At 46.9% G+C, this 18,022-nt stretch overlaps 1 protein-coding gene across 1 annotated transcript in view; it reads right to left on the bottom strand.

The window, feature by feature from the left end:
• The window catches only part of wdr36 (WD repeat domain 36), a 178,800-nt gene extending 162,489 nt beyond the window's left edge, over positions 1-16,311 (bottom strand). The window contains exons 1-2 of the mRNA XM_072516420.1: positions 16,047-16,311; positions 8,907-8,934 (exon numbers count right to left, since the gene is read on the bottom strand). Coding sequence (XP_072372521.1) covers positions 8,907-8,934; positions 16,047-16,196 — 178 coding nt within the window. The 5' untranslated portion in view covers positions 16,197-16,311. The remainder of the gene's footprint in view (positions 1-8,906; positions 8,935-16,046) is intronic.
• Between the last annotated feature and the right edge of the window lie 1,711 nt (positions 16,312-18,022).

Genomic DNA, 18,022 nt, shown 5'->3' with positions numbered 1-18,022 from the left:
CTCCCCCTAATCACCACCTTTAATGCCTCCCTGAACGTGGAAGGCGAGACCTCCTCATTCTTATTAAACTCCACATAGGCCCTGATAGCAGAAGCTATCCTCTCACACGCCCATTATCTGCAAGCACTGCCGTATCCAGCATCCACAGGGGTCGCTGACGTAGCCCTTCTCCAAACACAAATTCACATAGTTCAGAGCATGGTCAGATATGACAATTGCAGAATACTCCACCCTCACCACCCCGGGGAGCAACAACTTACCCACAACAAAGAAGTCAATACAGGAGTAGACTCCAAGACCCTATCGATAAAAGCCGTATCCTCCCAATTCGGTGTGTATACATTTACCAAAACCACAGGAGTTACCGCCAATATCACACTCACTGTCACATATCCCCCCTGAATCCACCACTATATTACCCACTGAAAAAGCCATCCTCTTATTAATTAGCACCGCAGTCCCCCTCGCCCTCGCGTGAAAGCATGAATAGAACACCTGTCCCACCCACCCCTTCCTCAGCCTCGTCTGATCCAGCAATCTCAGATGTGTCCCCTGCAAAAACCGATATTCGCCTTCAAACTTTTTTTAAATGGGGAAACACCCAAGATGGTTTAACCATCCTATTTAACCCTCCTGCGTTCCATGCGACCGGTCTGGTCTGGGGCCTCCGGGCTCACCCGTACCCTGATCAGCCATATCCTATTTGCAAGGAAGTTGGAATAGGAAGGTTCGACTATGGCATAGTTCTTGGAAAGGATTGGATTTTCTAGGCCCCACCTTGCCCAGGCTCCAAGCCCACCTAAGATGGCCACCTCAAACCTCAACACAGCAACCTTTATCATCAGCAACCCATCCCAACCCCCAGAACACCAAACCAACAACTCTCCCCTCTTCCCTCCCAGACAAAAAAAACCAAACCACCCTAGGCGTGTTACCTCCACATACAGACAAAGAAAACCCAACTACCCTAGGCTTGTTACCCCCACATACAATGAAAACAAAAATCCCCTCCCAGTTAACCAGCCGCAGCTCTCTCCCCCACTTCGCTCCCATTAACTAGCAATCTCTGCCAGCAGGGCGACCCCTACCTGGGGGAAAATGCAAGTTATACATTCAGTAATTTCCCCCTTACCTAACCCCAAGTTTAATATTGAACAACGTACAAATCCATCCCCACATACACACACTCCCGCCAACAATTCCACAACACTTTAAAACAGTGCTTTTCAAACTTTTTGCCAGGGACCCATTTGTACCAACTGGCCACCCTTCGGGACCCACACTGGCAGATCTTCACAAGCCACCATTTTCTCTTACCTTTAATGCGACAGGTGAGCGAGCTTGCTTGGTCCTCATAATCTCACTCCAATCAGGTTTACAGGAGGAGAGGGCTATGCGCACATTGGATGCAGAGTTCAGCTGGTTCCTTTGTGCTGTCTTCATATTTGGGAGGACAGAAAATCCAACCTTGCACATGTAGATCATTGTGAAGGGAAAAGGCAACAAAATGCTTGTTTTACTCAGCTTCGGAGATGCTATTCCAGAATGCTGACAGCCTCACTCAATGTGTGGCACAGGAAGGCACAGAAGTTCAGTTTCTTAATTTGGAGTCAGCTGCAAGTTAACAACTGATTCTGGAGAGGGATTTTTCACCCACCTCTTCTTTCTTAAAATCTGAAACTTCTCCTCTGGAAAGTAGTGACAAAAACCGTTGACCAGCGCAGCCAGATGCGGCTGAATAAGGCTTGCCAGTTTACTGACAATTTCCTTACTGTTTTCTCTGGTGTGTCGTAGCTGTGTGGGGGTGTCACAATTGCCAAACTTTCAATGGTTTTTGGAAAGCATCCAATTCTTCACAGTGCCAAATACAATCATCCTTTGCAATTTGAGGTTCAGTTCATTTAAAATTGAAAATAATAATAATCTTTATTACTGTTACAAGTAGCTTACATTAACACTGCAATGAAGTTACTGTGAAAATTCCTTAGTTGGCACACTCCTGCCTGCACCCATTCGCGTACACTGAGGGAGAATTCAGAATGTCCAATTCACCTAACACGGATATCTTGCAGGACTTGTGGGAGGAAACCCACACGGAGAGAACGTGCAGACTCCGCATTGATAGTGACCCAAGCCGGGATTCAAACCCAGGCGCTGTGAAGCAACAGTGCTAAGCACAGTGCTACGATGCCCCCCTAAGATGTCTGCACGGTAAGACATAGTTAGCATCCAAGTTTCATCAGCAAACGAATCAGCCAGAGGGGACAATTTCTCGACGAGGAAAGCATGGATTTGATACCTCAGTTCGTAAACTCTGACAAGCACTCAACCCCGACAACAACGTAGTTATGTGTGGAACAATGAATGTGTGCTCGGCCCCCAAATTGGAACACAAAGTCTCAAAGTCAGGTATTGAGTGCGCGGCATTTAATGAAATTCACAACTTTCACAATTCCTTTCAAAACCACTTCAAGATCGGATTAAATTCCTTTTGATGCCAATGCCTCACGGTGAATAAAATAATGATTCCAAACAGTGTCCTGACCAGCTGCCTCCGTGATCCTTATTATAATGCCACTGCTTTTCCCAGTCACGTTGGCTGCTCCATCGCTTGCGATTCCTCTGCAATTAATCCAGTTGAGGCTGAACTTTTCAAATGTCAGGCAGCACAGCAAATCCTCAACAAATTAATTGTGCCAAAAATACCAAATGTAAATTGGCAAGTTTGCACAATCTGAAACATCTGTACTTTCATCCAGTTGTATTGAGAAGTCCTGTGCGGATTTTAAACAAGATATATTCTGGGCTTCTAAATTCTCACCAATATCACAAATTTGGCGAGCCACTGTTATCACTAATTGAGATGCATTTCACTTTTTCAGCTAACCTCTCATCTGGGACCGTACAAACTATGTCTATTGCTGTAGGGAGAATTCATCTCTCTGCTACAGTGAGGGGCATTTTCTCTTTAGCTATACGGTAAGCTACCATGTAAGAGGCTAAATGCCATTCAATGTAACATTTCTGCTGAGGACTTCAGCTGACGATTTAACTTCTCGCTGTATCCTTTGAAAAAAATCATGAGGTTTGTCCTTAAGACTTCAAATGCCTTTGAAGTTGAGGGTTTTAAACTTTCATTTGCCAGTACTTTCCTGCATATAACACACATGGGCTTCGCATCCTGATTTGCATTGGCATAATTAATAAATCTGTACCTTAAAAAATCATCTTTATATCTTCCGGGTGCGGCGATGACCAGCTAAGTCGCACGTTTCGGCAGCTCCCAGTGGAACGGACTTTTGGGCTCTTAATAGGAGCCCCAGCGGCAATTTTAACGGCTAAAAACACTGTGCGGTAAACCAGAAGGGAATCCCCCCCGGACACGTATGGAAAAGGGAGAGGAAAGCGGCCGGATTGCGGAGGATCCTCTAGAGCAGCGGCAAGGAAGGCAAGCTCAAAGCAAGATGGCGTCGGAAGGTGGCCGTCTAGTATGGGGCCCAGACCAACAAGAGTTCCTGCGGCGCTGTGTGGAAGAACTGAAAAAGGAGATGAAGAAGGAGCTGCTGGCCCCGATATTACAGGCGATTGAAGGGCTAAAGGAGGAGCAAAAGACCCAGGAGCAGGAGCTTCGGGTCGTGAAGGCAAAGGCTGCTGAAAATGAAGACGAAATACAGGGCCTGGTGGTGAAGACAGAGATGCACGAGGCACAGCACAAAAGGTATGTGGAAAGGCTGGAGGTGCTGGAGAATAATTCGAGGAGGAAGAATTTAAGGGTTTGGGTCTTCCCGAAGGCGCAGAGGGGGCGGACGTCGGGGCATATGTGAGCACGATGCTTCATTCGCTAATGGGATCGGAGGCCCATGCGGAACCTTTGGAGGTGGAGGGAGCTTATCGAGTTATGGCGCGAAGACCGAGGGCTGGAGAAATACCTCGAGCTATAGTGGTGAGGTTTCTCCGCTATCATGACAGACAGATGGTCCTCAGATGGGCGAAGAAAACTCGGAGCTGTTAGGTGGGAGAACGCGGTGATCCGCGTATACCAGGATTGGAGTGCGGAGGTGGCGAGAAGGAGGACAAGTTTTAATCGGGCTAAGGCGGTGCTTCACAAAAAGGTCAAATTCGGAATGTTGCAGCCGGCAAGACTGTGGGTCACACACCAAGGGAAGCACCACTACTTTGAGACGGCAGAAGAGGCGTGGACATTTATTGTGGACGAGAAGCTGGAATAGGCAGGCGAGAAAAAGAACGTTTGGGACAAAGTGGTGGGGTGATTATGTGGGGTGAGGGGGGGAAAAAGGGGGAGGGGATGATTTTTCAAGTTGTTAATCTTGCGACCCTGTAACTTTTCTCTCTTCCCCATGTTGTGGGGGAGGGGGGGGGGGGGGAGGATGAGGAACTGTGGGCGCCGGTTATTAGGGGCGGGGCCAAGTGGGAAACGCGGGCTTTGTTCCCGCGCTATGGTAATTATGGCGGGAACAGGGACGCAGGAAGAAGGGGGCCTCGCACAGTGGGGGCCGAGGACAAGGGGGGAAGCCGAGGTCAGCCAGAGTTTGCTGACTTCTGGGAGCAACATGGGGGGTGCAACTATGCTAGAAAGGGATCTAGCGGAGGGGGAGGGGGGTTAACTGGGTTGCTGCTGCTAAGGAGAAGGGGGAGCTGATGTGGGGTGGTCGAGGCGGGAGGGCGCCGTCGGGGGGATATACGGGTACGTGGGAACCGGGTGAGGAGCTGGGTTAAAAAAGGGGATGGCTAGTCGATAAAGGGGGGGGGGGGGGTAAAGAGCCCCCCAACCCGGCTGATCACGTGGAACGTGAGAGGGCTGAACGGGCCGATTAAAAGGGCACGGGTACTCGCATACCTAAAGAAATTAAAGGCAGATGTGGTTATGTTGCAGGAGACGCATCTGAAACTGACAGACCAGGTCAGACTACGTAAAGGATGGGTGGGGCAGGTGTTTCATTCGGGTTTAGATGCGAAGAACAGGGGGGTGGCTATTTTAGTGGGGAAACGGGTACTGTTTGAGGCAAAGACCATAGTGGCGGATAGTGGGGGTAGATACGTGATGGTGAGTGGCAGATTGCATGGGGAGGCGGTGGTTCTGGTGAACGTATATGCCCCGAACTGGGATGATGCAAATTTTATGAGGCGTATGTTGGGACGTATCCCGGACCTGGAGGCGGGAAAGTTGGTAATGGGGGAGACTTTAATACGGTGCTGGACCCAGGGCTGGACCGGTCGAGGTCCAGGACCGGGAGGAGGCCGGCCGCGGCTAGGGTGCTCAAGGACTTCATGGAGCAGATGGGAGGAGTAGACCCCTGGAGATTTAGTAGGCCTAGGAGTAAGGAGTTCTCGTTTTTCTCCTATGTTCACAAAGTATACTCACGGATAGACTTTTTTGTTTTGGGAAGGGCACTGATTCCGAAGGTGACAGGGACGGAATACACGGCCATAGCTATCTCGGACCACGCTCCACATTGGGTGGACCTGGAGGTAGGAGAGGAAAAAGAACAGCACCCACTCTGGAGAATGGATATAGGATTATTGGCAGATGAGGGGGTATGTTTAAGGGTGAGGGGGTGTATTGAAAGGTACTTGGAGCTGAATGACAATGGGGAGGTTCAGGTGGGAGTGGTCTGGGAGGCGTTGAAGGCAGTGGTTAGAGGGGAACTGATATCCATCAGGGCATATAAAGGAAAGCAGGAGGGTAAGGAAAGGGAGCGGTTGCTGAAAGAACTTTTGAGGGTGGACAGGCAATATGCGGAGGCACCAGAGGAGGGACTGTACAGGGAAAGACAAAGGCTACACGTAGAATTTGACCTGTTGACCACGGGTAATGCAGAGGTACAATGGAGGAGGGCACAGGGTGTACAGTATGAATATGGAGAGAAGGCGAGTCGGTTACTGGCCCACCAACTGAGGAAGAGTGGAGCAGCGAGGGAGATAGGGGGGGGTGAGAGATGAGGAGGGAGAGATGGAACGGGGAGCGGAGAGAGTGAACGGGGTGTTCAAGGCATTCTATGAAAGGTTATATAAGGCTCAGCCCCCAGAAGGGAAGGAGAGAATGATGTGTTTCTTGGATCAGCTGGAATTCCCTAAGGTGGAGGAGCAGGAGAGGGCGGGACTGGGAGCACAGATTGAGATGGAGGAGGTAGTGAAAGGGATTGGGAGCATGCAGGCTGGGAAGGTCCCGGGACCAGGCGGGGAAGGCCCCGGGACCAGGCGGATTCCCGGTGGAATTTTATAGGAAGTATATGGACTTGCTGGCCCCGCTTTTGACGAGAACCTTTAATGAGGCTAGGGAAAGGGGGCAGCTGCCCCCGACTATGTCGGAGGCAACGATATTGCTCCTTTTAAAGAAGGAAAAAGACCCGCTGCAATGCGGGTCCTACAGGCCCATTTCCCTTTGAAATGTAGATGCTAAGATTCTGGCCAAGGTGTCTGGATTAAACTCCATTTGACATTTCTCTGCCCAAGTCTCCAACCTATCTATGTCCTGCTGTATCCTCTGACAATCCTCAATGCAATCTGCCACTCCACCAACCTTGGTGTCATCTGCAAACTTACTAATCAGATCAGCTACATTTTCCTCCAAATCATTTATATATACCACGAACAACACAGCCCCCAACACTGATCCCTGTGGAACACCAGTAGTCACAACCTTAAAGCTATGTCCCCTCGTGCTAGACATCATCATCCGAGGAAAAAGGCTCTCACTGTCCACCCTATCCAATCCTCTGATCATCTTGTATGCCTCAATTAAGTCACCTCTTAACCTTCTACGAAAACAGCCTCAAGTCCCTCAGCCTTTCCTCATAAGATCTTCCCTCCATACCAGGCAACATTCTGGTAAATTTCCTCTGCACCCTTTCCAATGCTTCCACATCCTTCCTATAATGCGGCGACCAGAATTGCACGCAATACTCCAAATGCGGCCGCACCAGAGTTTTGTACAGCTGCAACATGACCACATGGCTCCGAAACGCAATCCCTCTACCAATAAAAGCTAACACACCGTACGCCTTCTTAACAACCCTCTCAACCTGGGTGGCAACCTTCAGGGATCTACGTACATGGACACTGAGATCTCTCTGCTCATCCACACAGCCAAGAATCTTACCATTAGCCCAGTACTCTGTCTTCCTGTTATTCCTTCCAAAATGAATCACCTCACACTTTTCTGCATTAAACTCCATTTGCCACCTCTCAGCCCAGCGCTGCAGCTTATCTATGTCCCTCTGTAGCTTGTAACATCCGTCCGCACTGTCCACAACTCCACCGACTTTAGTGTCATCTGCAAATTTACTCACCCATCCTTCTACGCCTTACTCCAGGTCATTTATAAAAATGACAAACAGCAGTGGCCCCAAAACAGATCCTTGTGGTACACCACAAGTAACTGGACTCCAGTCTGAACATTTCCCATCAACCACCACCCTTTGTCTTCTTCCAGCTAGCCAATTTCTGATCCAAACTGCTAAATCACCCTGAATCCCATGCCTCCGTATTTTCTGCAGTAGCCTACCGTGGGAAACCATATCAAACGCTTTACTGAAATCCATATACACCACATCAACTGCTTTACCCTCATCCACACCCGAAGAGAACAGCTTACAATTACTCCTTAAATGCTACTACTCAATTCCCCATTAAACAAGACAAGAAGCATGCAGCTCTCAAATAACTTAAAATCAGCATGGCATAGAATAAAAGCAAATTACTGCGGATGCTGGAATCTGAAACCAAAAAGAAAATGCTGGAACGTCTCAGCAAGCTTTTCTTCTTTATGGCATAGAATAATACTTGCAGAACAGGTTTGAACTCTAGTCAGAATCCCTTCAGACTGGCTGAATATCTTCAAATAGCAGCTTCAACTGGGTTGTTTCTGCCTAGTCTTCAGACAAGACTGCTCTGCTAAATATTTTTAGAACTATGCTACTGGGAGAAAATTGTGCTTTTACTTGTGGTCAAAACAAGGGTTGCCAGATCAGACTTCAACTCTTTTCCAAAACTTTCTAAAAAGGTCTCGCTGAATCTATTAGCTCCATCCAGCGGTGACATCATCTCCCCAAGCTGAAAAACAAATCAACTCTCCAGGGACTTCCCCAGTCACACCACAGTGCATTAGACCCCAGTCAAACCACAGTACATTAGACCCAGTCTGAAAAATCACATTCCTCTGGTCAATTTTACCTTCTGGCTCCAAAAAGTTCTCAGGCCCTGCAAAACAGGATTATTTAAAACAAATATACTACCAGGGTGGCACGGTGGCTCAGGTTACCACTGTGCCAGGACCTGGGTTCCATCCCGGGACCGGGTCACTGTCCGTGTGGAGTTTGCACATTCTCCCCTTGTCTGCGTGGGTCTCATCCCCACAACCCAAAGATGTGCAGGGTAGGTGGATTGGCCACGCTAAATTGCCCATTAATTGGGAAAAAAATGATTGGGTACTCTAAATTTAAAAATAAAAATAAACGACCATTGCAGTCAAACACAATGTAACCCCAGTCTTTTAACCCTTAAATTGCCCAAGACTTAGAATACAATATTTCTAAACACTTCTATTCATCACACTATGATGATCAGTATACACACCCATCCCCCAGCCACACTACGACCACCTATACCCACATTCAGATTGCTGTTAACCAAGGGCAGTAAATTGTTTCTTAGAATATTCTGTATTTCTTTCAAATATTCTTGAATTTTGCGTTGATAGCTTGAGGGATAATTCTCACTTTGCAAGTGTAACAAATTACCTGTACTTATATCCTCAATTATTATGGAAAATGAACTTGCATAATTATTACATTGCACTCATCATCAAAACAAGAGTTTACCAACTGCAAACAAACAATAATAAACATTTTCATAACACAAATACGAATTGAAATTTGCATACTTACTAACTGCAACTATCCCAAGTCTTTTAACCTGTTAAATAACAAAATTCTACATTAGTGCTCATGTTATTATTGATTTCAATATGAATATTGATATACAAGTGAAGCGGTCAATGCTAATTAAACTTGTCAAAGTATTTCAGAATGGAAAACTAACTTATGCAGTATATCATTGAAATGACTATATTTGCATGAAAATTACTGCAGTTTTTGTGGTGAAAGTACCAATGCTGTTGGTCAGATAGTCCAGAATTTTGACCCAGCCGCAATAAATGGTAATACATGTCCAAGCCAGTGATTTGGAGAGGAACTCGGCAGATTTAAGCAGTGTTCCCATGCACCTGCTATCTTTGTCCATCAAAACTGCCGAAGAAACTTTGCCAAGTTGCATCCCATGCCGGTGGATGGAGCATCGAACAGTTAGACTGCTTTGTTGCAGATCGTTTTGACCTTATGAGTGCTGTTGGAGTTGCATACATCCAGTCAAGTGAAGAGTACGCCAACACTCCCCTGACTTGTGCTTTGTAGGAGGTGCTGAAGATTTAGCGAGTCACGAGGTGAATGACTGGTCTCAGAACACCCAGTCATTAACTTGCTCTGAGCACCCCAGGTGAGAGCTCTGTTTTTAGTAAATAGTGATTTCCAGGCTGCTCTTGGTGGAGGATTTGCTGATGGTACTGATACCAGATTTTTACTGTAAAATCATTAAAACTGATGTAACCTAGCCTCATTTGAATTCAAAATCTCAAACTACCACAGTGGGATGTAAACTCACATTCTCTATAAAGACCCAGAAGACCCTGCCAGCACCCCAAATGCAACATAATCATCCCCAAAGCAGAGGAGACCCCAGGCGGGAACCCAAACACACCGAGAGGAAGACCCGACATTGCGGAACGCCGATGCCTTAACGGATCACGAACATGACCCCCTGGTGACCCTCAACTTGTAGACAGAACTCAGGACCCCTCCAGACGCAACCACTTACGTCCACAAGGTCAGATTTCTCTCATCGGATTCCAGGACGCAGCTGTCAACCTGTGAAACAAGGTAAGCGGGCCGGTCTGCAAGGGAGACTAAAAATTCAAGTCTCCTCGCCCCAGAATACCCCTGGCGAACGTCAAAGCGATCGAAAACAAGCTGGACAAGCTTAACGCTAGACTTAACTCTCAAGAGGGAAGCGAGAGACTGATAGGTGCTCTGTTTCACAGAAACATGGCTCACTCCTGCCTCACCGGACTAGGCCATACAATCTGAGGGCTTCTCAATTCACCGTAGGGACCGCACAGCGTCCTCAGGCAAGGCAAAGAGTGGAAGGGTTTGCCTCATCAACTCCTCCTGGTGCTCAGACATGGATACCCTGGCAAACTACTGCTCCCTGACCTGGAATACCTGACTGTGAAGTGCTGTCCATACTACCTTCCACAACACTTCTGCCTCATTACAGTGGTCTACATTCTACCCCAGATGGAAGTTTAGAAGGCAGTTGATGAATTGTACACCGCTATAAACAACCTGCAAACAGAATACCCGGAGGACTTCAACCAGGCCAACCTCAAGAGTGTCCTGCCAAAATGACACCAACACATCTAACATCCTTTGAGCCCTAACATCCTTGACCACTGCTACACAACCATCAAGGGTGCCTACCACTCCACCTACTGACCACATTTCAGAAAATCAGACCACAAGATGGTGCTCCTTCTCCCGACATACAGGCAGAAAGTTAAGCGGAAGGATCCAGTTAAGAAGGTTGTGCAATGCTAGTCTGAGGCAACGGAAGAGCTCCCTACGCAACTGCTTGGAGTCAGTGGACTGGTCCATATTCAAGAACTCGGTCAACCTAGACTGGTCTATATTCAAGAACTCGGTCAACCTAGATGAGTATGCCACTATTGTCACAGACGTCATCAGTCAGTGTGTCAAGGACTGCGTGCCAAAGAAGGTACCACGTGCAGTCCTCAACCGGAAACCATGGTTTAATCCGGAGAATCACTCCCTACTGGAAGGCCAGGTCGGAGGCGTTCAGGACAGGTGACTCTCACCTATACAAGAATTCTGGGTATGATCTCCGCAAAGTCATGTGGGACAGCGAGAGAAAATACCAGAATAAGCTAGAGTCCCAGATTAACGACACAAACTCTTGTCGGTTATGGCAAGCCTTAAATAATGTAACGGGCTACAAAGCAAAGCCGAGTAGAATCGTCGGCAGCGGAGCTATCGGGGAGGGGTGATGTATTCTATGCTTGTTTTGAGCAGGAAGCCAACAAACCAATGTCACCTGCCCCAACAGCCTCCGACACACCCATACCTACCATCACAGCCTCAGAAGTCAGATCGCCCTTCTTGAAAATGAAGTCCCGGAAATCAATGGGTCGTGTAGAGTCCCTGGTTGTGCATTCAGATCCTGCACGGACCAACTGGCAAACATCTTTAAACTCTCCCTACTCCGCTCCAAGATTCCCACCTGCTTCAAGAAGACCACTATCATACCAGTGCCAAAGAGGAACCAGGTAACATGCCACGACGACTGCAGCCCCGACATCTATTATACTCCTCAATACTGGGGCCCCGTAAGGCTGGGTACTTAGCCCCCTACTATACTCCCTATACACACATTACTGTGTGGCAAAATTCGGCCCCAACTCCATCTACAGGTTTACTGATGCCACAACCATAGTGGGTCAGATCTTAATCAACGGTGAGTCAGAGTACTGGATGGAGATGGAGAACCTAGTGCATGGTGCGAATGACAACAATCTCTACCTCAATGTCAGCAAAACTAAGGAAGTGACTTCAAGAAGCGAAGTGTCATACACACCCCTGTCTGCACCAATGGTGCCGAGGTGGAGATAGTTGGCTGCTTCAAATTATTAGGCATGCACACCACCAACAATCTGTCCTAGTCCACCCACGTCAACGCTGAGACCAAGAAATCACAACAGTGCCTATACTTCCTCAGAAAACTAATGAAATTCGGGATGTCTACATCGACTCTTACCAATTTTTACAGATGCACCATAGAAAGCATCCTATCTGACTGCATCACAGCCTTGTATGGCAACTGCTTGGCCCAAGACATTAAGAAACATTAGAGATTGTGAACACAGCCCAGTCCATCATACAAGTCCGCCTCCCATCCATTGACTCGGTCTACACCTCCCGCTGCCTTGGGACAGCGGGCAGCATAATCAAAGACCCCTCCCACCCAGGTTATTCACTCTTCCAACCTCTTCCACCGGGAAGATACAAAATATTGAGAACACACACCAACAGATTCAAAAACAGCTTCTTCCCTGCTGTTACTAGACTCCTGAATGGTCCTCTTAGGGCCTGAGCTGACCTTATGGACAACCTTTCTATGTATCTTCTCTATAGTTGTCGCACCATATACCATGTACTTAAGACCATAAGACATAGGAGGGAAGTAAGGCCATTCGGCCCATCGAGTCCACTCCACCATTCAATCATGGCTGATTTCAACTCCATTTACCCACTCTCTCTCATAGCCCTTAATTCCTCGAGAAATCAAGAATTTATCAACTTCTGCCTTAAAGACACTCAACGTCCCGGCCTCCACCGCCCTCTGTGGCAATGAATTCCACAGACCCACCACTGTCTGGCTGAAGAAATTTCTCCTCATCTCTGTTCTAAAGTGACTCCCTTTTATTCTAAGGTTGTGCCCCCGGGTCCTAGTCTCCCCTGCTAATGGAAACAACTTCCCTACGTCCACCCTATCTAAGCCATTCATTATCTTGTAAGTTTCTATTAGATCTCCCCTCAACCTCCTAAACTCTAATGAATATAATCCCAGGATCCTCAGACGTTCATCGTATGTTAACTTCCCCCGCTGTCTCTGTATGTTTATTATGTATCCTCATGTATTTAGCTGTGTTCTATGCTTTCATCTATGGAATGATCCGCCTGGACTGCACACAACAATATTTTTCACTACCTCAGTACAATCTAAATCCATTGGTCCAACACCATAACCACAGTGCAACTGTGTATATTAAATGTTTTGTGTATGGTGCACAGATTCTGATCACAAATCTAATTTTTAGTAGTCAAAATTTTCTGCCATCCTTTTATATCAACACAACATAAATAATCTACTGAAACTTTCAATGGTTTGCTACTGAAAATATGTCAACATTTATCATACTACAATTGCAGAACTCGGACCACCACCAGTGCGGATATGACACATATCACCTACAAGTAACAAATTTTCCTGACTTGGGCATCCCATTGCACCTCTCATCATTGCTGGGGTCCTAGATTTCTTACATAACAGCATCAGCACACTTGCAGTGGTTCAAGGCAGCAGCCCGACATCTCCCCTGAACAGCAATATCAGACAGGTAATAAATGCAACCTTGTTTGCAGCAACCACAGCCTGAACGTCAATATTTTTTTTAACCTGCTTATGCCTGGTCTTCTAATAATTAATCTATTTCCCTCACCTTCACCGATTCCCTCTTGTCTCTCCAAAATGTTCAGCCCTGTAATTCCTATCAAATTCAGCATTCCAATCTTTCTACATTAATTACACTATAATAATTTAAGCTGTTGCCTATTGTCAACTATGAATGCCCAAGTGCAGTAACATCCTTCGTGGCTGCTTTCTAAGTCAACCATTTTATAAAATACATGTTTGCCAATTCAACGCTCTTCAGATTCTTTGGACAGTACTTAGCACAGTGGTTAGCACTATTGCTTCACAGCTCCAGGGTCCCCAGGTTCGATTCCCAGCTTGGTCTGCACATTCTCCCCGTGTCTGCGTGGGTTTCCTCCAAGTGCTCCAGTTTCCTCCCACAGTCCAAAGATGTGCAGGTTAGGTGGATTGGCCATGATAAATTGCCCTTAATGTCCAAAAAGATTGGGTGGGATTATGGGGATGGAGTGGAGATGTGGCTTAAGTGGGGTGCTCTTTCCAAGGGCCGGTGCAGACTCGATTATCATTAAATTTACAGTGCAGAAGGGCCGAATGGCCTCCTTCTGCACTGTTGAGTCCATGATTCACAGCCTTCTAACCATTTCGCTTCTCCATATCCTGGTGGTCACTTAATACCATCGTTTCCAATCTGAGAACATAACCCCATACTTCAATGTCATACCAATAGTCATGAACTGTCAGAGGTGCCAACTTTTGGATGAAATATTAAATCAAGACCCACACCTACCTTTTAAGCTGAAGGTAAAACAATAATTCAAAGTCAAAGAGTGCTCTGGCCAACATTTACTCTTCACTGTTTTGGGGATTTTGCGGTGTTCAAATTGCAGTTGCCTACATAACAGCAATTAATTGGCTGTGAAGCACCTGAAGATATTTTAAAGATGTGAAAGGTGGTCTTTAAATAAAATAATTTTCTTTAACTCACTGTCACAGGTAATCATCATCTACTGATATGTGCAGTTCAGTAATCCTTCAATGACTGGTGTGCAATAGATCATCCTTAGTTACTATAAGCTGCGACAGTCAGTAAATATATCAATCTTTTCCCTTCAAATCAATGTTTCCAATACTGAAGTTATGTTTCAACTAGCACACATTATGAAGCACCAGATATAATCCTCAATGACATAACTCCAACATTGTAGAAAAATTCTCATACCATGACAGTATGTTCTGTTGGATACAGCTACTGAAAATAAACATGCAGTCATCAAGAAAGCAAGTTCTGCCTCAGGCCAACGCCACAATTATGTCTAGAAGCAGTATGGAATTAAGTTGCAGACCAAAATCAGTCTCTACCAAGACACTGTCCTCGTCACACAGCTTCTTGGACAAGAATAGTAGGTTTACGGTGCCACAAAACACTTCCATCAAAGATACCCAAGGTACATCAAGACAAAATCACAAAGAGCAAGGTCCTTGATCATGCTGGACTCAACAGCATAAAGACCACCTCCACAAAATTCAACTTAGATGGGAAGGCCATGGATGGATGACCACAGAATCCCAAAGCGGATCTTCCATGGGGAATTGTCTCAGGGTGTCCAGGTGGTCAGTACAAAGATGCAAAGACACCCTTAAAAAGAGCCGTACAGCTTCTGCATTGCAGACCATGTCTCTTGGACAGAATCATAATCATGGAGTCAGCTGCAAGAAGAACCTGTTTTCTTAATGCATGCATGGATATCTTCATCAATAGTTGCATCTTAGAGAGCATGCTGTGAAGGTATGAACATTTTTCTACAATTTTGAAACTTATGCTGTCAAGGGTTATGTCTGGTGGTGGCCGAAACATGATCTCAGAATTGGTGACACTGATTTAGAGTCCAAAGTTTGATGAGCTGACTGATGGTTGCAGCAGGCCATGGTATTAATAGGCAAGCACCAAAACGTGATTCAGTAGCCCAGTTGTGGGGACTACCTGGGCTAAACTTGCAAGACCCAACCAACCCAGAGCAGAGCCAATGGTGTTGCCACTGCAGAGGCTTTCCCAATGCAGAGGCTTTCCCCAAGTACCTACAATACGAACTGTTAGTTCAATGGACATTGATTCCACATCAGACTCTTCAGTCATGAAAACGCACAAAATCACTTACAGCTAGGACATAGCGCGGAGGTTTGGACGGGGGGGGGGGTGGAATTGTAGGTGGTGGAATTGTTACTAATATGTAGTGAATGATGCTACTCAGATTGTAGATAGTGGAATTATTACTAATCACTGGGGGTGATGTTACTCACATTGTAGGTGGTGGAATTGTTATTAATACACTGGGGGTGATGTTACTCACATTGTAGGCGGTGGAATTGTTATTAATACAATAGGCAGCACGGTAGAATTGTGGATAGCGCAATTGCTTCACATCTCCAGGCCCCAGGTTCGATTCCCGGCTTGGGTCACTGTCTGTGCGGAGTCTGCACGTTCTCCCCGTGTGTGCGTGGGTTTCCTCCGGGTGCTCCGGTTTCCTCCCACAGTCCAAATATGGGCAGGTTAGGTGGATTGGCCATGCTAAATTGCCCATAATGTCCAAAATTGCCCTTAGTGTTGGGTGGGGTTACTGGGATATGGGGGAGGTGTGGACATTGGGTAGGGTGCTCTTTCCAAGAGCCGGTGCAGACTCGATGGGCCGAATGGCCTCCTTCTGCACTGTAAATTCTATGAATACACTGGGGGTGATGGTACTCACATTGTAGGTGTGGAAAGCTGCCCCCACCGCTGTTACCAGGTAAAACTCTCGGTGCTTCTGGTGGAACCGAACCACGTGTGGGACCTGGTTGCAGTAAAGCGCCAATGCCCGGTATCCGCTGAAAACGCTGCTCCCTTTACCACGCGACATCCTCGTCCTCGAAGCAGAAAGCTGAGATTCGGTGAATTAACGGCTCGGAGCCCCTCGTGCCCGCCGCCTGCGAACCGTCTCCTAGCAGCAGTCACCCGCCGGAAGTGTAACCACGGAAACATTCCCCCCACCCCTCTTGCTGCAGCACCACGGTTCCGCTGGGTCTTACATTTTCCGTTTTCCCCTTGGCTTTGTGAAGCAATTGGTGCTGCGAGCTCATGAAAAGGAAATGGCACAAAGTATCTCAGTCAACAAATATTAAATTCTATACCTTCCCATTGATCAAAGACTGCAGCAAAATGCTAACAACTCAAGGACGAACCTTGTGACCGGCTGGCACACAGGCTGTGTAACATAAGGAGTAGACATACCCATAATTTCTTCAGGGGGACTTTTTGATTATTCCAGTTTTATTCCAGATTGTGACTGCGGGACAAATTAAAATTGTGGCACAATCGGTCTTTTTTTATTTTCCCAGCGGGGGGTGGGGGCGGGGGGTGGGGGGGGGGGTTAGGTTACCGTAGATTAGGGGGTTAATTAATGTTGGGACCTGTGGGGGAGGGAGGCGGTATTTGCATTATGTTTATATTTTTATGTACATTGTTTATATTGCTGCTGTTACAATGCCAAATAAATACCTCAATAAAATGTTTATTTAAAAAAAACATATGCGGATTAAAGTCACCTATTTTTTTTTAAAGATCTCTGATGCGAGGTCATCAACCTGAAATGTTAACTAGGTCTGAATTTGTCAGAAGACTGGGGCTCAACCCCCTCCATCCATGGAGCCAACAGGAACGCCTCCCTGCCGACTCCAACAAGCTCACTGCCATTTTATGCTCAAATTAATGTTGATTGTCAGCAGGCTTCCATCTTGACTTGGAGAGCGGCCGACCAGTCAGATTATCTGACAGGTCTCCAGGCCCTCCAGGTACAGCATTTCAGTGGCAGGAAGAGGCCACACGAGGGGGGGGGGGGGGGGAATTGGGTTATCAGTGCATAGACCTGGGCTGGTGGGCAGCCCGGTCCTTGACGGGAGGATTCTCCCAGTCAGGTGGGGCTTCTGATGGAGGCACCTCCCCCAACACCCACCTTCCAACCTGACATTTCGGATTGAGGCACGATCAATTGAACAAAGACTAGAGTTGGATACAACTGAGGCTTTATTGCTCTAAGGTGTGTGGCCTCCTACAGTAGCTGGCAAAATGGCTGCTGAATGGAGGACACGCATATTTATACTCCGCCTACTGGGCGGAGCCAGCAGGTAGGGACTACCGGCGAACCTGTAGTACAGGTCCTACCTTACATTACCTAATACAGGTGCAACAGTGGTTTACCACAGATTGGAAATTTTTCTGTTTCTCACCCTGATTGATCCGACACCTGCCAGCCTAAAAATTGAGGCTGGGTGAAAAAAGGCCATTCAGTGGTCTCTTAAGGGACTTAATTGGGACAAGGGCAGCCGTCTCGCCCAAGGACCTGCCGACCCCACGGTAAAATTTTGTTCCTGGTTGTAGCAGGCAGGATGTCAGTGGGTATCCCGTCCATGCAATTTCACGCTCCCCTTGCCTCAAAACACAGCAGGGGAAGCCTAAAATTCAAGTATTTTTGCCTCTTCACTTATGGTTTCTTTTGTACCAGAAGTGACAAGCAACATCAAATAAAAAACAGATCGGACGAGTCATCAGTTTAAGTCTGGGATCACTGAGTAATAAGATGGTTTCCCGTTTTTTCTCTGTAGACCTTTCTCCAATTCAGGGGAATACTGTAGCCAGCTGGCAGCCTCAAGTGCACATACACATATATTGATGAAGTTCTCCAACAGT

Source organism: Scyliorhinus torazame, chromosome 9, assembly GCF_047496885.1.
Source record: "Scyliorhinus torazame isolate Kashiwa2021f chromosome 9, sScyTor2.1, whole genome shotgun sequence".
NCBI lineage: Eukaryota > Metazoa > Chordata > Chondrichthyes > Carcharhiniformes > Scyliorhinidae > Scyliorhinus > Scyliorhinus torazame.
This window is presented reverse-complemented; position numbering and strand designations above follow the sequence as displayed.